The following is a 26,565-nucleotide window of genomic DNA, read 5'->3' as shown; positions in this document are numbered from 1 at the left end:
TTGGATGAGCTAAATGGCCAGATGAAGAAGGTTTTGCTCCATATAGAAGAAGAGAAAGAAAAGAAGCCAAACCCTATATTAAGATTACACAGTTTGCTATATAATGATAAGAGTATACCATTAGAGAGAAGCAAAAGTATCACTAGCAGTGGATGTTGGAGCAGATTTGGTCATATTTGGGTGTCAAAAAGAATGATCGACATCGTCTTCGTGGGGTTAGAGAACGCGTCATAGAAATCAATTATCATCCTACGGGACTTCTTCGTCTTCGTGCGGTTCCAGACGGGCCATGAACGCCACCTGCGTCCTCCCCGGTGGTGGTAGCTGGAACCCACGTCGATGCCACCTTCCCCACCTCTCGTTCCCACCTACCACCACCCATATAAAGCACCGAAAGCGTCGGTCTCGTCAACGACCAACCTCGCTCTGAAGTCGTATCTGCCACTCAAAATCTTGACCGGTTGACTCCCGCTACGACAGCTCGAAGGCGTTCGACGCCTACCCTTACATTCTTGACCTCCAAGACTCGGAGATCGCAACCTGCCCGTCTACAATATAATAGAAAACGAGAAGGACCTTCCCCGAGAACACCTCCCGGGGATGCCGTCCCGAGAATGCAAACACCTCCCGGTCGCTTGCCGTCCGGAGACACAACTTTATGCTTCTTTTCATTCTTTTAATGGTATTTTACATATCTACCCTTGGCAAGGTAAAAAAAAAACATTTTCCTCTCAATTTTAATGCAACATTTATCATTATGCTGACGTTTAAATGACGGGGGATTAAGTAGTAAACGTAGCCACTGTTATATATATATATATATATATATATATATATATATATATATATATATATATATATGACCTAATTTTTAATACAAAATTCGAAAATTTGAAGAAGGCTATGAGAGGATATTATGGGAATTTTAGAAAAGGGTTTGGACTTTATTGTCTTTCTGTTTTCTTACCCTTGTTTACATGCTTGCTTGCGCTTTAGAGATAAAAAGGCAGTGAGGCTCGAACACCGAGGCAATCGAGACATCCGCCGCGAGGAGCCAAGAGAAGCCGCGACGATGGCGGCGGCGGCGGTTGTGATCGGCGGAGTAGTCCTCCTGGTGGCTCTTTACTGCGGGTTGGACCCCTTCGGTCACAGCCCCATGGCGGCGTTCCCGGGCTTCGAGGTGTACCCCATAGAGGTGCCGTCCTGGTCGGAGCTCCCCACGGCGCGGGACGCCGAGGACCGGCTCCAGAGGGCGGAGATCAAGTTCCTCAACCAGGTCCAGGGCCCGGAGAGCGTCGCCTTCGACCCCCAGGGGCGGGGGCCCTACACCGGCGTCGCCGACGGCCGGGTGGTCTTCTGGGACGGAGAGTCATGGTCCGATTTCGCATACACGTCTCCCAACAGGTATGGTTTCGTCTCACTCTCGATCTATGTAACGACGATAAAAAGGTGCGACTTTTGTGGTTTGATCACATCGATGGCTGGGTAAGAGAGACCTTGGAAAGGTATGTCCTTTCCCTGTATTGGGTTTTGCCTGCTTGATTTGCAAGCCATTCATTCCGTAACCCATAAGATATAGGAGAAATTTGCTGCCGGTAAAGCCTGGCCACAAGGCTAGGAAATAGAAAGCAAAGTGGTAAAGGTGATGGCTTATCCCTATCTTTCTGATTCTTGTAGACCTTGGATACCATCATGATATATGTTATCCCGGGTACAGATGAATGGACTTTTATCTCAGCAAAAGCTTAAAAGTTCCATTTTTAATCAGCATATGGCACAATCTTTAAAGATTTAGACTGGAAATTACTGCACCTGGGCACTTGATATTTTAAGAACTACTCTGAGGAGAACTCATTGGCTTGTAATTAGTGTGACTTATCACAAAGTCTTTAATTTTTATGATTCCATAGCAATTTTGTGACATCACCAGTTTATATGAGAAAAGGCAATCGAAATCCATTTCCGAGTTCTGCTTCAGTAGACTGAAGAAAGAACATCGGGTTTGAAGGATCTCTTTTTTTTTTACCATTGAATTTACACAAAGACAAACAACAGAAAGATGATAGTATTGATGCTCATGAACATCTGCAGATGCCTCTGTAAATTGCTATAACCCCATTGAGTATGTGCTGGTGACTGACTTCCTTATTGTTATCTGTCATCTGGTGTTGATAGGTCCGAGATATGTAACCCAAAGCCATCACCTTTGAGTTACTTAAAGAATGAGCATATCTGTGGGCGACCATTAGGACTTCGATTTGACAAGAAAACTGGAGACTTGTATATTGCTGATGCCTATTTTGGGTTGCTCAAGGTAGGCCCGGAAGGTGGCTTGGCTACACCAGTAACTACTGAAGCAGAAGGAATACCATTAAAATTCACCAACGACCTGGATATAGATGAGGATGGAAGCATATATTTCACAGACAGCAGCACCAATTACCAGAGGAGGTATTTCTTCTTTAGGCTCCTGAGTAACACTGTTTCTAAAAAAAATGCAAAACCTTTAATGATAATATCAGAAATGTTACTGTTTGCTTTTGTGTCATCTTATTTCGGTTTGGCTGCATGTTTAATGTTCAATGGAGTTTTATATTAGATTATAACAGACATGTAAACTGTGTTTCTGCTCATTTGAGTTTGTATTCTTGTAGGAGCTTGCAGATTTTAGTTCACAAAAATCAATTAGATTATTGTTGCCCTTGTCAAAATTTTTTTCTGCTTAATTTAATCGGGCTTGTGTTCTGTTTTTGGTGCTTGATGTTCAAACTTTAAAGCAAGGATTGGCGGTTTATTGTGTAAATGCTGTTTCCCTATAGAAATGTTCATCTTATTAGCATGCGGTATGTTGTGTGATTCTTTCTGATACTGCTGTGTGAAACAGAATGATAAAAATCGAACATGTTAGCCATGGCTGGTTCATCATTCTCAGTCTAAAAAAAATGAAGACTTCTCCTTCATTTGATAAACCTCAGTGCAAACATGCTTTGTCACTTGAGAAACAGTAGGCATTGGAGCCAAAGCCTTTTAAAAGCTGCAACATCAAAGTCACTCAACATCTGGGAAATCTTCTCATATTCCATCAAAGTTTACCCTCCCTCGATTTAAGCTTTCCATCTTATCTAATGCTACCTTTAACTTCTCTATCATCTTGGTAAAATATGCCAGTGCTTATGTTATCTTTTCAATAAAACAATATTAAAATTCTTGATTATTGTGAACAAACTAAACCCAAAAGTAAGTTATTCTCGCAAAGTTACATTAGTTTTGTAACTGGTGCTCTGTATTAGTCTAGCTTTATACATTTAGTTAGTGTGCCTTTCATGTTCTGTTACTTAGGCATGTAGCGAACAAGCAGCTTTTGGGATAATAATCATCAAGGAATAATTCAGAAAGACAAAAATGCTCATATTGTATTCGATCTGGTTGCTAAAATAATGTTTGTAGACTCTAGATTGCATTCTATTGTGTATATGGAACTAAGCAGCCACCATATATCAACATAAATAAGCGAGAAATATGACACTATTTTTATCTATAATGTGATGTTATTTCTCATGAAAGACAAGGAAATAAAGTATCCTTTGCTATGCGATCCAAGTAACGAGCCAAAACTGGTATGTGGTTATTGGTTACTCTAATTCATTTCCTTGGAAGTGATGTCAACCTCCTGAAAACTAGCTTTCAAACATGACTATGCTTCATCCGTTAGTAAATGTAGATAGACATGACAAGCTTCGTACTCTATTTAGATTCATTGTAACAAAAGAATATGTGGCCATTATAAATCTTGAAATTGTCCTCCAGGAACTTTATGCAACTAGTTTTCACCGGAGAGCCTTCAGGAAGGCTATTAAAATACAACCCTGTTATGAAAGAAACAACAGTGCTACTTCGGGGTCTTCAATTCCCCAATGGTGTCACTTTAAGCAAGGATGGATCCTTCTTTTTGTTCTGTGAAGGATCACGTGGCAGGTTGGCATCCGCACGTTAACTCTTGTAGCCCTTTAAGCTAAATGTTTCTTATGCGGTATGCATTTTATTTTACAGATTGAGTAGATACTGGCTGAAGGGAGAAAAGGCGGGAACCTCGGATGTTTTTGCCGTCCTTCCAGGCTTCCCTGACAATGTGAGGACTAACGAGAAGGGTGAATTCTGGGTGGCAATCCATTGTCGCCTTAGTATGTATACACATCTCACGAGTCGGTATTTCCGGTTGAGAAAGTTTCTGTTAAAGCTCCCCATTCCTGCAAAATATCATTTCCTGTTGCAAATCGGAGGCAGACCGCATGCTGTGATCATCAAGTACAGTCCAGACGGGGAGTTGCTGGAGATTTTGGAGGATAGCCAAGGCAAGGTGGTCAGAGCAGTGAGTGAAGTGGAGGAGAAGGATGGGAAACTTTGGATAGGATCTGTGTTTATGCCGTTCATCGCCGTGTACTGATCATTCCCGAACCACATGCCCACTTTTGTTTTCGGAAACCATATGGTCGGCAGCCGTTTGAAACCTACACACTTGCTGTGACATGTAAGCAGATGTATAGTGACTACTGCGATATAAGTTTCTGCTTAATGTTCCGAACAATTTGATGTATCGCCGGTTGCAGGTTAATAATCATCTGGTTAGGTTTTGGTTGATGACGACTTGGTGGTCTCATTTTCCTTGCATTTGGGATCTGCATTTAATGCATCTGGTTTTCTTTTCTCATCTTCTTCAAGCTTTCCTTCATCTGTAATGCTGTAAAACCAGGGTTAGGTTATATCTGTGGAGATGAGCTTACTTCCGTACCAAATGCAATGAATCAAATTCGATGTGTCTATCCAGTCTCAAGGCAATGACTCTTAATTCGTGATAACTACAGCACGCTACCAGTCGGAGACAACCCATGTTCCGATCGATCTAACGAGAAAACTCGATCCTTCCTTGATATGCCGTGGAATACGGTCGTCCGACATTGACCATGTAGTCCGCACGTCCACCCATTTGGTTGTCACATCGTGAAGCTTCGCTGCTCCTTTATGCAATCCTTGACCTGCATCCGCCTGTTTGTCTCGAGTCCGCCCAAAACCAGTGGATGTGGATGAGATTTAGAGAGCAGGACACAGCTGAGAACCCATCATTTATCTGCTACGCCAGTCACTGTAAGATGATGAATTGTACATATAGCAGGAACAATAATGTGCGTTAGGGATGGCAGTAATGGTCTTTCCTGCTCCTGGATCAAGCGCAACCACCGAGTCGCTGCCGCGCATTTTCTCGAACACGATGTGGGCGAACGGGAGCAGAGCATGTGGGGAGGCGTCGGACGCACCGACAGTAGAGCGTGCGGCCGATAACGTGGTGCGTCGGTGTCTCATGGACGGTCGCGATCTCGGCAGGGGACGACGTGGGCCGAGCTGTGCCTCCCCCCCCCCCCTTTCGTACCGATGACGAGGACACACTGAAGCTTACCTTAACCATTGATTTGCTAAACCGATAAACCCCGATTGGGTCCCGCTTTGCTGCCTCCAATGACAGAGCGAGTGACGAACCGGAGGGGTAACTTCGGTGCGACTCCAATTACAAGTCGCCTGCGCGGAGGGCAACTCGTCACCCGCCTGATGGAGCGGCGGGATGATTGGAGTCCTTCCGACGGCCGTGATCTTTCCACGTCACTCACCAGTCCCAAGCCAGCTCATGCTTGCCAACCTCGATCGTAACCGTCCGATGTTACCACGAAATAGATCTAGCTCGTTCATGTTTTGCGATGATCAAACCGTCCATCGGTAGCGTTGCACGTTCTCCCACCATTGGGCCCCATAGGACGAAACTACCCTCTCCGGGCTTGCGACTTTATTGTATTTAATTGAAGTTTCGAGGAAAATGTAGGGGTATTTTAGTAACAACACGTGGCAATTCGGCAAATAAGGCTCCGTATACATCTTTAGTTTGAAAAAAATAGGCCGTCCCACATTTCGTCCTCTTCTTAGCGACAGAGAGAGAGTGAGTGAGAGAAAGAGAGAGAGAGGAGAGGAGGGGAGGTGGTGGTGGTTGCGAAGCGGAGGGCGACGACGCCGAATCTAGGGTTTTCCGGAGAGAGGGCCAAATCGAGATTCCCGCGCCAGAACCCATCGATTCCGAAGCGGAGAGGGCACTCGACGTCCTTGATTCGAATTCCCGCGTTCTGATCTCGCCGAGCTAGCCCGGATCACCGCCGCTCCTCGCTCGTACGCGGATCTGTCGACGCCCTTCTGATCCGTTGCTCAGACTCCACCTCGACCGGATCCCTGCAGGTAAGGCGTAATCTCCTGCTCTTGCTCGTGATCTTCATCTCTCTTCTGCTCCTTACTCGTCGAATTGTTTATGGGGGGTTTGGATCTCGACTCCGAAGGAGAATTCGTTATAAATCCTTCCAGAATGTTGATGGTTTCCTCATGGTGTAGTGTAGTAGGATTAGGCGTGAGATCATGGGTTGTAGTGTTCTGGGCGATGCATTTACGAAAGGATTGAAGACGAAGTAGGACAGAATCGGATTTACCTTTGTCGATTTCAGATTTATAGTGTTGCCTCAGTTATTACTACATATAAGGATGTTCTTGAATTGTACTGTTGCAGCGTTAAATTTCTAGATTGTGGTAGGTTTCCATTGTAAGATGGAATCTGGTGATGGAATCGAGCTGGAACTTAATAAAGGGTCAGTGGAGAAAGCTCCCGAGAACAATGGATTCAGTTCACATATAAACAAGGAGAACGAAGTTATTGAGAATGGTGCTGATGCTGTTCATGCCGATGGTGGTTCCGAAGGTGCGTCAAAGGTTGAAGTCATCAATTCTGCCGGGGACAAGGATGGAGACACTGTATCTGCCACCGAGAACAAAGCATCTAATCCTTCCAAGGTAATTCTCTTTGTATTTTCATCGGCCTCTTTTCCACAAGTCAGACAGTAATGTTGAATGGAAGATGTGCTGCCACACATTTTTGCGCAGAAGGGTGAAGCTGATGTTAATAATCGATCGAGGAAGACACAGAAAAGTCCTCGTGTTCTGAATGGTTCCGCCATTGAATCTCAGAAGAAAAAGAATGTTCTGTCACAGAGTGTCTCATTTCCTTCTAGAGGGTCTCTTGCTAATAATTTCCGCTCAATTACAACTTCTACAAGGCAGACTAAAGTTGCATCATTAATTACAAATGGTACAGTCTCTTCTTTCTTCGTGTTCTGTTATTTCAACAAATTACCTTTTCCCCTGCTAAATGTTACAATCGGACCCTTAGGTGATCTTGCTGCCAAGCTTTCTGCTTTGACTGCTGTACCAAGTGTTCGGCGAACATCTGTGAGTCTGAAGGTAGGTGGATAATTGATCTTTTCTAGAACAAGTAACTTAAGTGTCAAGGACTATGGTTTGACTGATAGTGAACTGTGGGCTGTTTTTTGCTGATCCTTTTTAACTAATTGCTCAACACTAATCCGTGAAGACTGGTTCTGCCGAGGCAAATGGCACTTCTGCCGAATCTGCCCAGTAAGCTCCTGTATCTTCTGCAAGTTTAGCAAAGCTTTTTCCATCACACTCTTGAAGTAAAATGCTTATGATGCATTATCATACATGCTTAATGATGGTTATATGAATTTTGGAATTTGCATCAATTTTTGTTAAATGACACATCATTGCATGCATTTTACAAGGTGAATGCAAGAGAAAATTTCTGGTATTTGACAAGTCCAATGCATTTTCACATCTGAGGAACGACTTTCATATGCAATCATCAGACACAAAAAAACATTAGCTTTATTCATCATATTGCTTCACCTGTGGCTGAAGTTGTATGCCATGTTTTATATTTAAAGTCTGTGTCTTATATTTGATGTCTGACCTACAATTGCTTGACGATACTTTCGATAAGAGTGACTTCACCATATCAGTTAAATTATTTTCATTTTTGATGCAATTAACATGGCATAACAGGTCAAATGGTAGTAAAACAAAGCCCTTGAAACATGCATTGCCAGCAAAAAAGGATGATGATACCCACTCCACAGCCTCGTAATGTCTCTTTCTTAACCATTATCGTTTTCTTACATGCCATGGTATTTTGTTTGAGGTGTATGCTATGTTTATTCCAGAAGTTCAACACCACATGCAAGAAAGAGTATTGGCAATGTTTTTAATTTTAGGTTGGATGAGCGTGCTGAGAAACGTAAAGAGGTTAGCAGATCCACTTTTTTTTTTTTTTTTCAAACACCTTTTCAATGTTGCACCTTTAACAAATTTTATTGTCTTTTCAGTTTTTTACGAAACTTGAAGAGAAGAATCATGCTAAGGAACTGGAAAAGACTAACTTGCAGGCAAAATCTAAGGTAGTCCTTTCGCTGAAGTCTGAAAATTTTACTTGTCCTTCGTGAAAGCTTTTGCAGACTGAATGTGAACTAAGTTCTCTAGAAAATATAACTAGGAGAGTCAAGAGGCTGAGATCAGACAGCTGAGAAAGAGCTTGACCTTTAAAGCCACTCCAATGCCAACCTTTTATCAGGAACCTGGTCCTCCTAAAGTTGAATTAAAGAAGGTACTATTCTTTCCTATTTTGCTATATGAAGTGTCACTGATTCATTAATAGATTTGAATAACATAGTTTATAGTTGGTGATATTATTATTGTAGTTAAATAAACAGCCTGCCTGAACATTGTCTTCTAATAGGTGATTTTCTAATATTTTTGTGCACCATATTTGTTTTAAAAGGATATTTGGGCCTCCTCATCTGCTTAAGTATCCATCATCAAGATAGATCTCTGCCTAGTTGTAGCTCGGTAGTTTTAGCTTCTTTGTTCTTTACAGTTGCCTTCCGATTCAGGCTCTTCTGCATCAATTTCTTATAGGATTATCTGCTTACCATGGTGTGTTGTTTAGGATATTTTCTTTTTTTAAGTGACTTCTTGCATTATCATCTTACAACAACAGTGCATCATTTTGTTTATTTCTTAATAATCTGGTATTCTGATTGGGTACGTTGATGCTTGTTATCCATATTAAAATGCACTGATGTAATGAAAACACAAATAAAATGACCATAATATCAACATTACATCTTTATGCATTGATTAATGTGTTGTCTTCTATTTGAGCTTTCTGCATCTTAGTACAGTAAAATTTTGTAGATTGAGTTAATTAGTCAAGGCACTAATATTGACAGTAAAATTTCCACTATAAGCTGCAGGAACTTAATATTCAAGAACACAATGAGCAAGGTAAAATTTTTTTTTTCTTCAACAAGCTTTCATATCCAAATCTAGTTTGGGCACAGTGTTTAACTTATGTAATCACTTAAACAATAAAAAAAACTTCAAATTTTCTCCTCATATTTCACATTTCTATTTAACTTGTATGGACATTGGGTATTTCATTTTCTTTTCATTTAGGCTAAATTATGTGCATTGGGGAAGAAAAATCAGTTTCACTTCTTCAAGATTCACAAATTCAGGTTTGCTAGAGGTTATGGTTACTTTTTCCTAGCTGATGGTGAAGTTCTTCAATTTTTTTCTGGTTTTTCTTTTCACTTTGGTTTCTTTCCAAATCATTGTTAAAAATAATGTGTAAGGCATATGATTTGCAGATGATGTATAGTTCTTCAGTTTCGCGTGCTTTGTTTCCTGCACGACATATGTCCGGATTTGTCTTTCCTGGGAGAAAATAAATCCTGCTGCTAATTCTTGGTCGTGTTACAGGTCCCACCAACACGTGCAAGGTCGCCAAAGCTTGGGCGTCGGAAGCCATCTGTTACTGCTGCAGACGGTCCCTCAGAAGCTGGCAACACTCGTGAGGGCCCACACCCTATATCCAGTTTAACCAAACCGAATGAGGGTTCAGAAAGCAGTAAGGGGAATGCAATAGCTTCAAAGAACTCAAAGAAAAAGTCTCTTGCAAAACTTCCATCACAAAAGTTAAAGACCACCAAACTCGACTCAGAATCAGTTATGATGCCCAAAACCGAGGAGATCGATGCAGGAAACAGCGATAACAGACCAACAGAAGTCTCTGCCAAAACAAACACCGAAGCAGAACTAGCATCTGCCGATGACAGAGTTGAGGAAAATAAAACAATTGCTAAGCTTCTAGAAACCGATATCGGACCCAGTGAAGTTTCGGTACAAGGTTAAAACACAAGCCTACCCATCCTATGTATTAGTCTTTGTGCCCTTTTTGTGAATAGAATTCGTGCTGCTTGGAGAGTATGCTGCTGCTGCTTTATGTTTGCGCATTTTCTTGGTCTGAAGTAGATATTGTTTTGTGAGACATTATTAGGTCATGTATATTTGTCCAACTCTTTTGCAGTTTGATCTATGGTAACCCTCCTCCTCCAATGAACCAATGGAATGACCCTCTGACATTATCTGGTGGAGATAGCAAAGGTTATCCATAGTCAGGGTTGCTTTTGGGTTCGATCAGATGCTAAGTTTTTTCTTTCTTTTTCTTGCAATGCACGGATTGTTCCTTGAGATTTGCTTGATCTGTGTGAAACACTTTGCTTTGGCCCACCTTCTTGATGTGGTGGATTGCTATTTTATTGATGACGTGTCATATAAGATATATTTTGTTTGTACGACGGGGTCGGTAATGACGAGCATTTGCTACCGTCTTCCTTTATCTGCTTACTGACTCATATTGTTGTTTAACATATTATCTGCACTGGAACTCGAGGGTTCTAACCCAGATGAGCGACCCTAATATGGTTTGTGGAAGAAACAGGCAAAAGGGGAGGATTCATCCGTGAACCTGAAGGCCGATAGTTGGATCACCGGAGAGGGTAAGAGTGCAGGGAAGCTGTGACACAACAAGTGACGGCCTCAGCCACCAATTCGAATTATCAGAAAGCAGTGACACAACAAGAAAAATAAAACAGACGCACATATCACCATAACGAGAACCATATCAATCAGCAAACTATCAGCGGTTCTACCTTTGAACCCTTATCAGCACATCAGCTTGTCGTTGTTGCACGCCGACGTGTAGACCAAACCGCAGCTTATTCCATTGTTGGGATACCCCTATGGACATTGAGGTCAATGAATCATACATATTTTTATATCGATTTTGATACATCCATCTATACTATGTAAAAGCATTAAATGAAGCATACAAAACAGCAGTATATAAAAAAAGAAGATAATTTTTTTCACATCCATTCCACGTAGACAACAAAGCAATGCACACATAGGAGAATGCAGAACTAATAATATCATAGATACATTATGCATGATGATAAGTCTCTGTCATGAGAATGCAGAACTAATAAGTCGGTACAAAGCAAAATATCCACCTTGAGCATGAGATACAGCATACAAGTCCAATTAGCACAATATACATTAGGAGAGAGTGCTGAGTATGAACAGCAGCAGCAAAGATAAGAGCCTTACTTTTTCAGATAACAGCTACAAATTTGTAATCCTTGGGAGTAAAACAACAAAACACTCACTATTGTAATATATGATAAAGAAAACCATAGTAAAGGAGAAGCCAGAGGTAACTAAATTTGTCCAAGGAAAAACAACACATGTACATCAAATTCATCAACGCAGGTTCCTCAATTATATATAACATGTATTTATTTATATACTGAATCCAGACTAACTCAAGGAACTTTGAGCTAACTCTTTTCTCCTTCAAATAATCCAGATACTGCCAATTCCATGACAAAAGAAACTAGATTTCTCATGATTTGACCCTTATTGACTTGGTCTCTTACTATTTGTATTTTTTTTACCTAAGTTTGGAATCTTACACATGAAGACAACTCAAACTAGTACTCCAGCATATCAAAATCTCCACCGACAAGATAAAAATCTACAGTGACTAAAAACTTGACTCAAGGCAGATCTACCGTCTGCTAGATGTAACAAAAATCTGCTGACATGTATACTGCAGTGTTTGCTAACACTGAAATGATCCCTGGTCATAGACATCCACTGCGCTGGTGACCTTATCAGGGTCAGCCAGCCATTACCGCAAGCTTCCTCTCAATAACATCACTCAATCCTGTTAGCAATGCCAATCCCTATTACATAAACCAACTTCACTCTTCGTTTATAAAATATTGGCTAACGAAGCATCGGCAACCTTGATTCCACAGGACAGAACCAACAACAATCACTTCATATATGAATTGCCAACCCAAAGGCATTGATCTTAGGATGGCCGTGCCTCAAATCAGTTCCAGCCACCTTCAAGCAAGCAAGACGAGCATTGAGCCTCACAAAGACAGACTCAAAAGTCCAGGCCAGTAGCAACTCAAAGTAAATGTACTTCTGATCTGAAGAAACTATGAAACATAATAGTGCAACTAAGAATTCTGATGTTATTTTCCTGATCTCTATGACATGGATGGTCAACAAGGCAAAGGGGGTCTCAAAAATGTAATTACAAAACATGCTGAAGCAGAAATGTATATACCTTTAATGTTGAAAGCTGGAGCACGCTCGGATCCTTCAAAATGAAAAATAGCTTAATTGGGGCCTGTAACCTAAGAAGATGGTGTAGTGCCATTGTTTGCATGAGCACTTGCATGATTGACAATATCACCATCATTACTTCGTTCTACAACTGAGCACCCTTCAGCAACAGGTGAGGCAGAAGTACCAGCTGTTCTCTCTCTTGCATCTAAGCGCTCCATCATCCGTGACACTGTAGCAATTCCAACGCTAATTTCTCTCCTGACTTCAGAACCAATATCTGCCACAGGCCCATTACGTGAAAATAATCTCTCCCTCCATCCTTGAGTACTCTTAGTGATTGATTCCTTGTACCTAATTGTCCAAAGTACAAAGGACACAATTAGCATCTGCATTCCCAGAGAACAAGCATTATAACTATAAGCTTCAAAGTACCTCATCGAGACAGCACTCAAGCGAGATTTCAGGGATCCTGAGAAGGATTGGAAGTCTGATGGCCCTGGTCCAACTTGGTGAACTCGAGATGATTGGCTAGCAGGTGTCCTATATAAAAGTGATGATTAGAACACTTCCGTAACCGAAGTGAAGCGAAAAATACACATGGACATTCACAAATATATGGTCCTAAAGATCACCTTGGACATGAAATGCTTGACCTCATCTGACTATTGCGGGCCTCAGATGTCAATGTAGCTACCTCACTTGCATGAGTTGGGGCAACACTTGTTAGTTCAGAAAATTCCCCTACTAGAGTAGCGGGGGGCATTGTTGGGTTAGCAGCAACTATTGCAGGAGCAACTTCATTTTCTCCTCTTGGAGGAGAGGAAGAAGATATGGAGCCCACAGAAGCTGCATCTGAATTTGTAGAGAAAACCAGGTACTGTGGACGGCCATGAGATCCTGATCTAACCCGACCTTCTCTTCCAGCAATGTGGTGTGCCCTTCCCATGGAAGCAGCAGCAGCTAAGTGCTGAAAAATACGCTCTTCAATTTCGGCATGACTTCCACCAACACGCAACTGCAACAAATTTTGAGAAAGAAACATTCCTTATGTGAAAGGAAAGAAACCTTTTACACTTATGTCCAACAATTCAAGGGTATAAATCACATCAAATTACATAACCCACATGATGCAATTCAAAATCTCCAAAAGCTGGATGCTGAATTATGGTGGTAGTCTTTGTATTATCAACTTTAAAGCTCCTCTCCCACTCTACAGCCTCCAGTAACTCTTGGCTGACACAACCAATGTCCGACAAAAATCAGAACCTTTAAGTTGCAAGAATAGTCTAGGCACATACCACAAAACCACTTTGGTTTAATATGAACCTGGTGGGATCCTTTAAACTGATGCGCTGCCAACACATTGGGCATTGGGAGCTTCTCTGACACCTAAAATTGAACAGAAAATAAAGAAAACTTGAATTGAAAGAAACATAGTTCCAAACAAAGAACACATTCAAGAGGATAAAATAAGGAACATAGTTATTTCAATAATACTGTAGAAGAAACCAGCTTATGACGCTGATGACACCCAACATTAACCAACAACCAACAGAGAGCCGCCAAAAACATGCCCAAACTTATTTATCTACTGCAAGAAAACGCATCCCGAGACAAGTAGACAAACCACTGCAGCAAACTACTATGGGAGATGATTCCCTTGAACGAAGCTATGAAGGTTGTTTTCTTCGATTATAGAGTTCCACATGACTATTTTCTAGATGCTTAATAAGAACATGGTTGGCACGACTTCAGTGACCCAGGAAGAACAGTAATAACAGAGAATGCAAGGAAGACAATACCATTCAAGAATACACTGTAGATGGAACTCATGCCTGCAACTAGTAACCTGAAGATAAACATATAGAGCAAATTAGAAGAAAAAATCGAGCGATTAAGAAAAGGTGAAGAAAGAACGTTTCGATCACCTACAAATTACTGAAGAAAAAAAATAATCTAAAGTACCGCCTACCGTTGATGGATCACTTTCACAGAATGCTTCAAGGCAGATGCTGCATGCATCATCACAAACATCCTGAATACCTCCTTCCATAAAAGTCACAGCCGAAGACAAATGGCTCTCCATCTTTGCAGTCTCATCCATTATCAAACCCTAAATCAATACTTCATACCGGTTAGAAGACAAAGGCCAAGGCTATAAATCATTCAAGACAAGCCAGTCAACATTTGTTATGAAGCACAATCAACACAAACGGCACACACCGATCAAAAACCGCCGTGCAAGGCGGCATCTATACCGCGACCATACCGAGACTCCCTCTATTCGGCAAGAGCAGCGGGGAACACAGCCTCTAAATCATCAAAAATCAGAGAACCAAGGAGGAAAGAAGTACGATCGACGATTGAGTGGAACCACAGGCAGAACGGAATCAGACGAGGATCCGGGACGAATCGGATCCGAAACAAACAAGCAACGACAGAATACCTCCGACGAATCGGCTCAAGAGTAGAGTTGGGCGGATCGAGAATCCGCAACGGCGACCGTGAGGCAGCTAGAGTTTGGGTAGTCGACGGTGCGATCTCGCTTCATTGGGAACCGATCAAGAAACCCTAGCGAAGGAGAGAGAGAGGAGGAGGAGGAGGAAATCGCGTTTCAGAGTGCTTCTTTCCCGTCTCGCTCTCTCTCCGTTCTCGCTACTTCTATGGCACTAACTAATAAGGGGGGAAGAGAGACGGCGGGTCTTTCAATTATCGAGACGATTACCGTAACAGATTCCGTTTAGCCGTGAAATGGATATTACCAAGAGGGAATCTACCAATTAAAACCCGACGGAATCTGTTGCAACTGTCCGTTTGTTGGAACGGTTGCCGATTACCGCAAGCTAAACTTACATGGTCGTTTTAGGTTCGACGCAACATTGCATTTAAAATCGTGCTGATGGAATAGATTAAGCCCGAGTATAATGAACGGTCATGATCGAGATTGACTACGGCTTTAGACCTTTGTATTAAACCGACGATCGTGATTAACGCCTAAAAATGTATAACTTTATGCCATGGTCGGTGAGTTGGCACGGCTTAGTCTGAATCAGATATGCAAGGTCGTCCATGTGAATCTTTAGGGAAATGAAAAATCGAGGGACAATATCAATCGAAGGTCGAATCTCGAGATCTCATTGCGTGCTCATGGTCGATCGGAGGTGGGGCTCGATTGGTCACGTCACCAACATGCTCCCTACATAATAGGCTTGGGTTAAGGGGGAATTCTCGGCTCAGACTCCTTTGATGTTTAAGTTTACAATTGGATTATTATGGTATTTGAGGTTCAATCTCTCTTTCAAGGTTAAGAGATTGGCTTTTATACCTGGAGAGTCGACTCGAAGATATGCTAGTCATTTACTGCTCATCGTGCCCCGTTCGACGTGGCCACGCAAGCGACCGACTCATACGTTCCTGATGGTGTGGATCGGTTTGTGCATACCTCTACTATACAACGTCGACTCGTACAGTCCGAGCAGCACAGAGTTGATCATACAATATTTGTCGGGTTAGCCATTCTCCCTATCGGACACATGCCAGGTTGTTTCATGTCAACTCCTTTGAGGCTGCCTGGTGTTGCTCTACATTTGGTGCTAGGATATTCTTTATTAGCTTGTAAATTTAAGTTCAATACGATAAAATTGACCATAGCCACATATGATCTACTCAACTAATTAATGTCAATTTATCATGAGTAAGATCAATTGGAGTCGGGGATGGTAAGTTTAGATAGATGTGATCTTGACTTAGGATGCAATTGGGGTTCAAAGTCCAATTGGGTGAAAGTAGTAGTTAGGTAAGGATACGAAAGATCTCACCAACGTTAAAGCTAGTTCGAGAAAAGTCAAGTCAAAATTGGTAGGGATCAGGTCAACGATCCAATCGATCCATCCAACTTATTGTGTTGACCATGAAATTTGATACTAGGAATATGATATGGAAGGAATGCAGTTTCAAGAAATAATTAATTATTATTATTATTTTTATCTCAATGGCCTAATTACATATTATTTTTAATTAGTTGATAGGAGAAGTTTGTGCTTTCAAAAGTTACATAAAATCATTTTACAAGATTAAAAAATAATTTTATAAAATTAAAAATTAAGAAAAAGAGAAACAATTTATTAAAGTAATGATATTACATATTTCACTTTTATAAATATAAAAAAATTAATATATTTTTTGAAAAAAAAATAAAAATAAAATACTAATGATAATTAATTGTATGGGATAATATAAATATAATATAATTAACCTCTCTGTTCATAACGCCTACATATTTCCATCAAACTTCAGTGGTGTCACCAGTCTCTAAGATCAGTCTGTTTCCCAAGTCCCTGCCAAAAACACCATATGTTTTCACAGGACGCAGATGAATCAGATGCCAAGGCTCCTCTCGTTCCTCTGCCACAAGAACAAATGCCACAGAATAAACTCGGTAAGAACAGGAAACCTTGTCATTTTCTTGCAAGGAAAGGTTCCAATTCCAGCTACGCTGAAAGCGACGCTGGTGTTTGACGTCTCCTTGGTGGGAGAAGATGGTAGCGTGCTGACCAATCCTTCTATTTCACACGTATAAACCAATGAGATGCCTGAAAATTTGTTGGAAATTTTGATCTGAAAAGAAATTTATGCGGTATATGAGTTTTGTTTGATTTCAGGGGATCTGTTTCTCGTTGAAAGGAGCTTTGATCACAAAATCAAGATCGGACTTTTACAACCAAAATGCCATCTTTTTCTCGATGAATTAAACACGGAGTTCATGCACTTTTAGTCCATGTCTTTTATAACAATAGATTCATATTTGGAGTGGATTCAATTTCTCTTTGAAATGTACAAGAGGATGGATGCCAATTGGAAGCAGAGATCCTGAAAAGATACCACCTTTGGTTGGGACATCGAACGCTTCTCCTCTGTTTCTCCATGCGAGAGGGGCAAAGTTCTGAGCTTTTAATCCTTTCCCTTCTCGACAGAGGCACGGCGACCCCACTACTCCTTCTGCGAAGGGCTCCGCCAAAACCCCGCGCTGTAGAACCTCTTCGACATCTCCTTCTCCAACGCCAACACCTCCGGCGACGCCACCTTCACTGGCCACGCCTCCTCGGCATCCAGCGCCACCAGAAGAGACCCCGAATAGATACCGAAGTCGTCGTCGTCGAGGGAGCCAACTCTGTTCCGAAAGAGCCCGGCTTTCCTCTTGCCGAAGCCGGCGCCATGCTTCCTCTTGTGCCGCAGGGCCCGACGGACGAGCCCTGCCGGCAATTTGACGGCCGCGGTGAACAGGAGGTTCGCAAGGCCGCAGGGGCAGCAGCAGACGATGGCCGCGCACTCCGCCGCCGTCTCCCCGGCCGCCTCCGCCAACCGGGCTCCCAGCTTCGGCTTCTGTTTCTCCTTCGCGATCAGCTGCCACCGTCGGCCGGGAGGAAAGGCTACAGAGGATAATCCGGTTTGCGGAGGCATCATCTTGGGAGGGTCGGACGGCTTGCGTGCCATCTTCCCCTCCCTTAGGCTTCCGACCTTTACGTTCCCGTTTTAGCCGTTTTGGAAGACGACGATAGCCACAGGAAAAACGAGTCTTTATAGGCCCGGTGGATCGGTATACGATGGTACCATGAACCCCCGAAGCAGGATAATCTACTCCTCCTTGAAGCTTATTCCGCCACGTGGACATCGATAAACGCTGGACAACGTTAATATTTTTGCTTCGCGGGCATAGGAGATGTGAAACAGAACGACTGGCGAGGGGCTGAGGACCGAGTTGGAGACCGAGTCGTCACCGGGATTGGTGAGTGCTCGGCCGGCGATATCCACGAGTTGAAGGGTAGGTACCAATGGGTGCATGACATACCGGTGGATATCGATTACCTTCCTTCGTGTGGCGGTGTCGAATAAGAACGAATCTGACACGCAATTCAGGGAAGAGATAAATCCCAAACTTCCATAAACCCCTCGAGTACCCGTTCATATGCGCCAAATTGGCGGTCAGATCGCCTGGGTACTTTTGTGGGTCATCTACTTTCGTATGTCACTATATATATATATATGTATATCTATATATATATGTATGTATGTATATATGTATGTACATGTATGTATATATAGGCCATACGGTTGTCTTCCTCGCGGTGGCCTCGAATGATTCTGATGCAACCACATTTCGTCAGGGGATCCTACGAATTTTGGCATGAACTCTCGTCGATTGTGGAGGAGAACCTGTGGCCCTCTCTCCCCCATGCTTGTGTCGGGTCTCAGCTTCTCGCCTCCCTCTCCAGCACTTGACGCCGATGGATTTGGCCGCCGGAGCAGGAACTTAGGGTTTCCTCCTCCTTGGTCGATGGAGTGCTTTGGGACTGGTCGGCGGGTTGGAGGGATGGTGGCAGCAACTCATCTATCTAGAAGCCTATGATTCCTCAAGCGGCTCTAGATACTACGAGAGGGATGAACCTACTTTTTTGTGCTGGTTCGTTGGTGATGCTTGGTTTTAGCGACAAGGTGAGGTATTGCTCCTGTTTTATGAAATTTAACTTACATTTTTTGTTGAATTTTTAAGCCTTGTTCTTGCCTCCTTCCTTGGGAGCTGCCTTTTATTGTCACTGTTAGTGCTGATTGAAATTGACATGGAAAACAAAAGGAAGAACTGATGGAACCATCACATAGCTAAGAAAAGGACAGTCATTTGATCCGGTGTCTGAACTAATGGTTAAACGGCATGACTATTGAACCATCACATGGTTTCGGAAGAAATTTCAGAATTTGGAATCTTAAATGGTCTCCAATTGATTATGTTAGTGCACGATGCATATGTTGATGAATATGACTATGTAGCACCGGCAGAAGTTCAGTGATGATTGCCATTAAGCATGTACGTTATAGGTTTAAAGATTTGATTGCTTGTCAGATCCAAAGCATCCAGAATGCTGCTGCTTATGCTCTGTGTTTGTTGGTTCTATACTGTAAGCAAACACGGGAATCACATAACTGGCTCGTTGACATTCAACCCTTGGAAAACACAACTAGGGTTTTTCCATCCTAAATTCTAGTGGGTAAAACAATGTATTTCGCGCCAATAGAGTTTATATCTAGGGCTTCAGAATTTCTTTGTTTCTTGACAGAAGATTCTAAAATGTTCTAACTAGTTTCTGGTTGTGTATGGTTTTTCTGTTTTCTCCAAGTAGGTTCAATTTTGACATTTGCTGCTTTTGTGGACATCCTCCAAGTTGTGAAATATGAATTATTATTTTGTATAGGGATCTTCAAAATTGTATTTCTAGATAGTAGTTCTATTGTAAGGAATTATGTCCTTCCTTGCCGAATTGAGTTAATTAATATCCGACAAGCATCTTTACTTGAATGGCAATTTTAGATTGCTTTTGGGTGAAAGTTTAAGTCATTTGAATTTTAGTTAGGTTTTTCAACATCTTTAGTTTACGTTCAATGACCTGTAATTCATTTGTCTATTTTCTGGGATGTTTCTCTTCTGGATAACAAGGCAATATCATAATTTCAAATATTTTTCTACGCATCCTTTATCATGTAAGTATAACCATTCTTTAGTTCTCTTCTACATGATGTTCTTAATAAAATTAGTGCTGCGTAGTATAGACACATTGAGGCTATTGGTTTAAACAAATTTTAGGTTCCAATATCTTCTTACGTCTGCAACTAATTTTCCCATGAGGAAAATATTTGCACAATTTCTGCTCAACCTCTTCATTTCATATCTTCTAAAGCACGATGCTTTACAAATTCCAAATGATGGATAGTATAGAAATTAAAATCTCTACTAAAAGTCCTTTTTTGCATCCTTCTCTTTGGGCTTGGGTCTTTCCAAACTATGATTTGCTGGAGATGAAAAATTTCCTCCGTGCATTCTTGCTTAAGCAGCATGATGAAGATTCATTCTTCTTAGGGAAATGTATGCCAAGAGTCGGTAACCAAACACCATTGCTATCATGGCTCCAACTTCTATAACACCATTGTTGAGGTGAGTAACATTTAGAGAGAGTGGTGCTTGGTCATACTGCACCTTGAGTAAGAGTCTGTAAGTGTGATAGTTGAAAGACATGTAGCGGACCCATGATATGAATACTGGAACCCTCTGCAATTATTAGTACCATGTTATCTATTTTGATCAATCTACTATGAGAAAAACAAAATGTGTCACATTTATTTATATGTTTCCTTTTTCCCCTTAATATTGTCAAACAGGAGAAAAATAGTTCATACATGTTGCTTAAATCTTTCAAGATTTTACCTAAGTGGAGGAGAAAGATTGTGCAAATGCCTCAAAAACATCCATGATTACTATTTAACACAAAAGTTAACATACATTGTGTTTTTGCTTGTGAACTTTTGTGCCATACTGTTTCTACTGAGTGGCAAGGGCAATTCTTATTTGAGATCATTGTTAGTACTAATTTCTTATTATATTATTGTTATTAGTTCTTTAAAGCTATTAGAATCTTTCTCTCTAGTCCATGCAATGACATGAATAATTTTTATCTGAAAAAAATGTGTTTCTATTGTAGAATAAAACAAAAGTCTTTGATGAAAATGTGATGATTCATAATTTTGCTTATATTGATTAAGATATTCTCCTGTAAAGCATGAAATAACCCTTACCTTCACAAAAAATCCACCAGCGAGCATAAAGGTCATTACTGTAACTGAAGCTAAAGTAGTTGCCTTCTTGACGTCCATTAGTGAGGCTCCGATTGCCAATCCTAGTCCCTGCACAGAAGATAAACTCTATATAACCGACACCTTGATGACATATGACAGATGCTGCTTCTAGAAATATACTATTTTTTGTCCTGCATACCTGGGCAGCAACAATACTGAGAAATACAATTAACATAGTAAGAAAGAAGGCCTCCACACTCTGCCTTAATGCTGCCATGAAATATACAATTAGCAGGAATATTATTGGTAGGAACAGGTCCAGCGGCAAATCGCTTGTTGTCCTGGCCATGAAATAAGCGCTTAGCCTGTACATGTCAACTGCTCTTTCCTTATTTAACATTGCTCTTTCTTGTGGAAATGTAAAGATTGCCGTGAAAACCGGGAAGAAGCCCCAAAAGACAGCAATAAAGAACAACAATCCTGCCTGCATATTAGATTTTGAATGGGCTATTAGCTGCCACTTACATTTGAAGAAGATTTAAGTAAATTCTTGCTCATAATTGCTATATACATTATAATTATATTATTCTTTTATCAGTTCTCGTTGAATGCTTTTAAGAATTCTATTTGCATAATAGTATAGCCATTCCTTGGAGATGTCTCAACTGTAAAATTGGGATTTGTTTGACAATTTATTTAGAATTACTACAATATAAATCATGATTAGCTTGCATAAGTTATTTGTAGCTAAATAGGTTACTAATGTTTGACATACAAATTTGCAAAAGTTACAGACATTAAACGATAGACCTAAATATCAACACAAAACCATTGGCAAAGCTTTATCTCATGCATAAATATTAGATCATTGGTTGTGATATTAAAACTATATAAGCAGAAGCCAATGATAAACTGAACTACACGCTGTTATACACAAGCTATTTCTACTAGTCAGCCTGTCTGGAATTACTATTTCTATAGTACAGGATGGAAATGGTTTTTTTACCTGATCTTGCAGACCTTTTGGGGTTGTGCTATCGGAGTGCCACCAAAGTAAACCTAGGATTACTGCAGTTGCAATAACTTGAGTGATTCTCATCCAACTTAGGTAATCATGTCGTCTTTCTTTTAATCCTCTCCAAAACAATATGGAGTACTGTTGCAACCAGCTTGCACCCCAATCTCTTCTTGGTGATGACACAGTGACCTTCAAATCTTCACTTATAGGAAGAGGTGCCATTAACTTCTTTTTTTCCTTAACAGCAACTCTAGTCTCATAGGCCTCCACCAGGTACTGTTTTAAAGTTTTTATGAAAGTCAAAAGATAATAGTTTTTTCTATGAATGCAAAATACGGCAATATAAATAGATGTGGGTTTATCATAAATCTCCTATGCGCTAATCTTTTGTCCATTTGATTGTTACCCTGATAAGTATCACCAGATGTTACCCTTTCATCGTTGAGAAATATTTTGTTATATGAACATTAAATATCTATATAAAATTGTCAAAAGCATATGTAGTTGTAAGAAGGAAGTATCATTTTTTCCAATCAGGGTTGGTTTCTTTTATTTTTAATAATTATGCTGATTGTAATTTGTTATTGAAAAATGCATGCTTTTAAGATCAGGGTGCTAAACTTACCTCATGCACATCTTTTGGAGATGGCTTGTCGTTTCTTATATCGCTTCCAAGGTTTTCTATCTGCACTTTATCCTCTAGCTCTGAAGGTATTGAAATATCATTTGTGTTGCCATTAGCAAGATCAAGTAGGAATTCTGCTGGGTTCATTGCAATGAGAGGAGAACACCCAATTGATGAAAAGTAGACCAGTGCTTCTGATGCTTTCCCGAAATATAACAAACAACCTTTTCCAAGAAGGATCAGTTTATCAAATCTATGAAAAAGTCTGCTAGATGGCTGATGAATTGTGGTTAGAACTGTTCTTCCAGCCTGAGGTAGGATAAAAAGATGCCATGAGTCAGACAATGATGTAAAATCTCTTTTATGTTTACTGATATCCAACGTATTCTTCTAACTTGAGTAAAGTAGCTTGTAGGGGCACCAATCATGATTGTTTTATATTATGTTGCAAGTTAAAGCACTTTGTGTTGTTGGTTGGGCTCCCATAGAAGTTCTCTTTCTTCATTGATATTTATTTTTTATATTTTTGTTTCTGATAGGTCTATGAACTATTTTTATGCAAGTAACGAGCAACTCACTACATTAGACTTTCCTGATATATGATCATATTTACTTCCTTTTTCCAATCTATGCCTTTTACCATTGTTATGAACTTTCCTTAGCAGAGCTTGTTCATTGAACTTATTCTGTGCACTGCAAATACAAATAACTAACTTTACATGTGGAAAATATACTCATTGTTGACCTATCGGATTGTATGTTCATGAAATTTATGCATACCACTCTCTAAATTTTAGAATGAGTAGAAACAACATGGAACTCATCTATTGAGGCCATTGTGTTAAAAAAAGTGAGAGAGTTTAGGGCATATCCATTGTGTGCAAGGCCGAAAGTCTGAACACTGACTGTGGCATGGCCTTAATATTCTGACATACATTCTTTCACTAAACAAGTTCAAGGGGCTCTTTTTGCTGAGAATATATTTAGGTATAACCTTTTGCACCTATATTTTCTCCCCACTTGGAGAATAACTTTCAGTGGTATACCAGCTTTCAGATTACAATTCATTTAGGTATCTCACTGACTTTCTGGAGTGACACACAATCTAGATGTATGCTACAGTTGTTTAACTACCACATAAATAAATAAATACATATGCTGTGCTTACCTCGGCTATGTCACGCAAAACTTGCATTATTCTTAGGGCTGTTGTTGAATCCAAACCAGAGGTGGGTTCATCAAGAAGCAGCAAAGATGGGTTAATAATAATTTCATTCCCAATAGAGACCCTCTTCCTTTCACCTCCTGAGACTCCTCGTACAAAAGATCCTCCAATCATGGTGTCTTGGCACCTGCCATTGTTATCAAAATTAGGAAGATTGAACACCCTCTGAGTTGGCAACATAGGCAAGTTCTCTTCCGGCTTTTCAAAGTAGACACCATCCAGTAATTGCACCTCAGAGGAGCTTTTTACTGGATATGGCAGGAAATAGCTTGAAGATTGGGAGGTTACCTTTCAAGTCCTAGCTCATAGATGACATCCATTGCCCTCTCCTCCTTCTGCTGTCTACTCATTTTGTTTGGAAGACGAAGGAGAGCTGCATAAGTTAGTGTTTCTCTCACAGTAAGATGTGCAAAGAGAACATCATCCTGAGTCACAAATCCTATCCTGCCAGGTGAATGCAATTGTTCGATCTTATTGTGATTCATAACATATAAGCAAGCTGAAGGACATCTTAAGAGTAAGTATCAATCGTTAAGATATTCAAAAAGAAGAACATGAACATGTCTTCTTTTATGTTACAGAAATTACTTACATTATCCACTCAAACACAATTCAAATTGTACATGATTTCCAAAGACTGCTATTAAGGACAAAGCATTATGATCATCTTCTTCTAGTTTTCTTTTTTCTTTGATATAAGCAGAGTAGCCATCCTATCTGACAATAAAGTGTTAATGTATTGATGGTTATTTTTTGAGAGAAGTTTATATGCTTGCTTACTTTATGCAGGTTCCTAGAAGTACATCCATGCAGGTGTTTTTGTTCCTCATTCAGGTTGACTTGTTAAAGAGTAAAGACAATATGCAATTTAATTGTTTTCATAGTGCCTTTTTACCTGCGCTTTAGAGACTTGGTGTATGGTTCGTCATTGTAAGTTATGGTTCCTTCGACCAAATTGCCACGTATCCTTCCTCCGAGGAGGCTCAGGAGAGTGGTTTTTCCGCTACCAGAAGGTCCCATTAGGGCTAGAAGCTCTCCAGGGCTCGCTGAACCTGTAATTCCGTTGAGGATATCTTTCTCAGTGGTTGTTGTTACTCCTTTGAGGATTACCTTGTATCTAACCTCTGTAAACTGCAACATTAACGAAAGAAAGTAGCAATAGAAATACTTTTCAGTGGTTATCGTCCAGACCTGACTAAATTAGCTTGTACGAATGCTTATAGACTCTCAGATGCTTGCTCAGATTTCAGTCCTCTGATTAAGCTGATCTGAGAACATACAGCAGGATTAAGGTGGTGTCACATTGATGCTTCAATTGACAATAGACATCCACTAAACTGTTCTGTTCTTCTGGAACTATGCCTTTATTCCAACTTTCTTTAGAAAAGGAAGTTTCAGCAATGACTGAATTATATACCTCTGGATTGGGATTACCTTTATATATATTGGCACAGTTGGCTCTGATATTATCTTTTTCTTCATGTGTCCAGCCTCTGGATCCTTTCCTGCAAGATAAGGATTTTATTTGACAAGGTCATTTTGCAGATCATTTCAGTTTGATATCAATATTTTTAAAGATACAAATGGATAATAATAAAATTTCTTAAAATTCTAGATTCTAGGTAAGTGCAAGTATTTGTTCAATGTTTTTCGCACATGCTATTGTTGAAATGTATTATCAATCTGTTGCATGTTTGTATAAATCTAGTGCATCGTGATGCAAATATTGTTCCAAAGTTTTGTTTTAGTGCAACCATCTACCATGTCTCATCGATCATTACATGTGAAGATTAGAAACTTCAATCATCATATGTTTCACAATATTTGTCGGTGCTTATGAAATTTCCTATTATTTTATCGCATGCTTGTACACATCTAGTGACCGTTTAATTTTTGCAAACTGGTCAAAATTTGTCCTGAAGTTCACATGTACCAGTTTTTAGTTTTTATTACACTTGACTAAGCATAAACTTTCATCTTTTCAGTGGTTGAAGAAAAATGAATGAAAGGTTACCATTGTCATCATCACTGAAAGACCTCAGATCCGCAATGATGTCTTCGGGAGGGGCAGTGAAGCCGGTGAATGAAAAGGAGAAGCCCAGACTGGCACTGGAAGCTCTGCTCAAGGCGGCACCGCTGCTCACATCCTCCAAGTCTAGCTTCAGCTGTCCGCTCCGTGACTTCCGACTGTGGTGCCCGACTTTCCTCCCCGGTGAAGTTCCCACTGTTTTCTTCCCGAAGCTCGACTTCCTGGATAAGCTCGGCTCCCCATTAGTGTTTGAGGTCAGAATCGTTTCAGCAGAGGCCGTGCGGCTTATCGACTGTGACGCTGCAACCTTCTCCAGTTGGTCCGACTTTGTCCTACCGATCATCGATGTAACCGAATCCATCTTTCAACACAACGGTACTGCTGTTAGTTATCTGCATTCGACGGTCAGTCAGATACTCCCACATGCTTGATTCAAAAAGGAGACATGGAGAATTCAGATCTATTTCCATTTCAGACTGAGTTAAAAGGACAAGAAGGCGCCAACTCCCTTTTTTTTTTTTTTTTAATCTTTCCTGATGCAGTGATGTCACCTATCAAACTATTAGTCTTTTTGTTTTCTCCTGTGTGTGTGTGTGTGTGTAAGGAATATTGTTTTTCCACTATAT

At 40.6% G+C, this 26,565-nt stretch overlaps 5 protein-coding genes and 1 long non-coding RNA gene across 12 annotated transcripts; 3 read left to right on the top strand and 3 right to left on the bottom strand.

Moving 5' to 3' along the window:
- The first annotated feature begins 1,012 nt into the window (after positions 1 to 1,012).
- On the top strand, positions 1,013 to 4,641 carry LOC135645909 (protein STRICTOSIDINE SYNTHASE-LIKE 3-like). Its single transcript, XM_065164810.1, has 4 exons — positions 1,013 to 1,404; positions 2,176 to 2,451; positions 3,808 to 3,975; positions 4,051 to 4,641. Exons 1-4 carry the CDS (start codon positions 1,073 to 1,075, stop codon positions 4,442 to 4,444), a joined length of 1,170 nt encoding a protein of 389 aa, XP_065020882.1. The 5' UTR covers positions 1,013 to 1,072; the 3' UTR covers positions 4,445 to 4,641.
- Positions 4,642 to 5,947: 1,306 nt separating this feature from the next.
- On the top strand, positions 5,948 to 10,467 carry LOC135646010 (protein WVD2-like 4). Of its 3 annotated transcripts, none has more exons than XM_065165052.1 (10): positions 5,948 to 6,273; positions 6,620 to 6,876; positions 6,967 to 7,171; positions 7,253 to 7,323; positions 7,454 to 7,497; positions 7,942 to 8,019; positions 8,100 to 8,181; positions 8,262 to 8,333; positions 8,429 to 8,539; positions 9,697 to 10,467. In XM_065165052.1, the coding sequence occupies exons 2-10, from the start codon at positions 6,634 to 6,636 to the stop codon at positions 10,126 to 10,128; spliced, it is 1,338 nt and encodes a 445-aa protein (XP_065021124.1). In that variant the 5' UTR covers positions 5,948 to 6,273; positions 6,620 to 6,633; the 3' UTR covers positions 10,129 to 10,467. The 3 variants fall into 3 exon arrangements, with proteins under 3 accessions (XP_065021124.1, XP_065021125.1, XP_065021123.1); XM_065165053.1 differs by having other exon boundaries at positions 6,610 to 6,876; XM_065165051.1 differs by having other exon boundaries at positions 6,596 to 6,876.
- Positions 10,468 to 10,795: 328 nt separating this feature from the next.
- On the bottom strand, positions 10,796 to 15,114 carry LOC135581815 (E3 ubiquitin-protein ligase RHF2A-like). 2 transcript variants are annotated; one of them, XM_065165055.1, is made up of 10 exons: positions 14,867 to 15,114; positions 14,644 to 14,732; positions 14,393 to 14,533; positions 14,223 to 14,269; positions 13,747 to 13,809; positions 13,545 to 13,653; positions 13,053 to 13,435; positions 12,853 to 12,960; positions 12,419 to 12,771; positions 10,796 to 11,016 (listed from the first exon to the last, which is right to left on the bottom strand). In XM_065165055.1, exons 3-9 carry the CDS (start codon positions 14,522 to 14,524, stop codon positions 12,489 to 12,491), a joined length of 1,125 nt encoding a protein of 374 aa, XP_065021127.1. In that variant the 5' UTR covers positions 14,525 to 14,533; positions 14,644 to 14,732; positions 14,867 to 15,114; the 3' UTR covers positions 10,796 to 11,016; positions 12,419 to 12,488. The 2 variants fall into 2 exon arrangements, with proteins under 2 accessions (XP_065021127.1, XP_065021126.1); XM_065165054.1 differs by lacking the exon at positions 14,644 to 14,732 and having other exon boundaries at positions 14,867 to 15,113.
- Positions 15,115 to 17,183: 2,069 nt separating this feature from the next.
- Positions 17,184 to 17,973, bottom strand: LOC135645549 (uncharacterized). Its single transcript, XM_065164042.1, has one exon. It carries the CDS (start codon positions 17,911 to 17,913, stop codon positions 17,410 to 17,412), a length of 504 nt encoding a protein of 167 aa, XP_065020114.1. The 5' UTR covers positions 17,914 to 17,973; the 3' UTR covers positions 17,184 to 17,409.
- Positions 17,974 to 20,105: 2,132 nt separating this feature from the next.
- On the bottom strand, positions 20,106 to 26,300 carry LOC135581809 (ABC transporter G family member 22-like). Of its 4 annotated transcripts, none has more exons than XM_065164039.1 (10): positions 25,925 to 26,300; positions 25,345 to 25,415; positions 24,806 to 25,041; positions 24,199 to 24,354; positions 23,854 to 24,037; positions 22,686 to 22,994; positions 22,049 to 22,336; positions 21,242 to 21,526; positions 21,043 to 21,150; positions 20,106 to 20,518 (listed from the first exon to the last, which is right to left on the bottom strand). In XM_065164039.1, exons 1-10 carry the CDS (start codon positions 26,298 to 26,300, stop codon positions 20,297 to 20,299), a joined length of 2,235 nt encoding a protein of 744 aa, XP_065020111.1. In that variant the 3' UTR covers positions 20,106 to 20,296. The 4 variants fall into 4 exon arrangements, with proteins under 4 accessions (XP_065020111.1, XP_018685903.2, XP_065020112.1 ...); XM_018830358.2 differs by lacking the exon at positions 25,925 to 26,300 and adding an exon at positions 25,102 to 25,178 and having other exon boundaries at positions 24,806 to 24,962; positions 25,345 to 25,407; XM_065164040.1 differs by lacking the exon at positions 22,049 to 22,336.
- Positions 24,564 to 26,545, top strand: LOC135645550 (uncharacterized). The gene is made up of 2 exons (XR_010498823.1): positions 24,564 to 24,744; positions 25,896 to 26,545. It is a non-coding gene; the product is annotated as an uncharacterized LOC135645550 (long non-coding RNA).
- The last annotated feature ends 20 nt before the right edge of the window (positions 26,546 to 26,565 follow it).

Source organism: Musa acuminata, chromosome BXJ3-8 (assembly GCF_036884655.1).
Source record: "Musa acuminata AAA Group cultivar baxijiao chromosome BXJ3-8, Cavendish_Baxijiao_AAA, whole genome shotgun sequence".
In the NCBI taxonomy this organism is placed as follows: domain Eukaryota; kingdom Viridiplantae; phylum Streptophyta; class Magnoliopsida; order Zingiberales; family Musaceae; genus Musa; species Musa acuminata.
The sequence above is the reverse complement of the archived record's forward strand: the minus strand, read 5'-3'. Positions and strand labels throughout refer to the sequence as shown.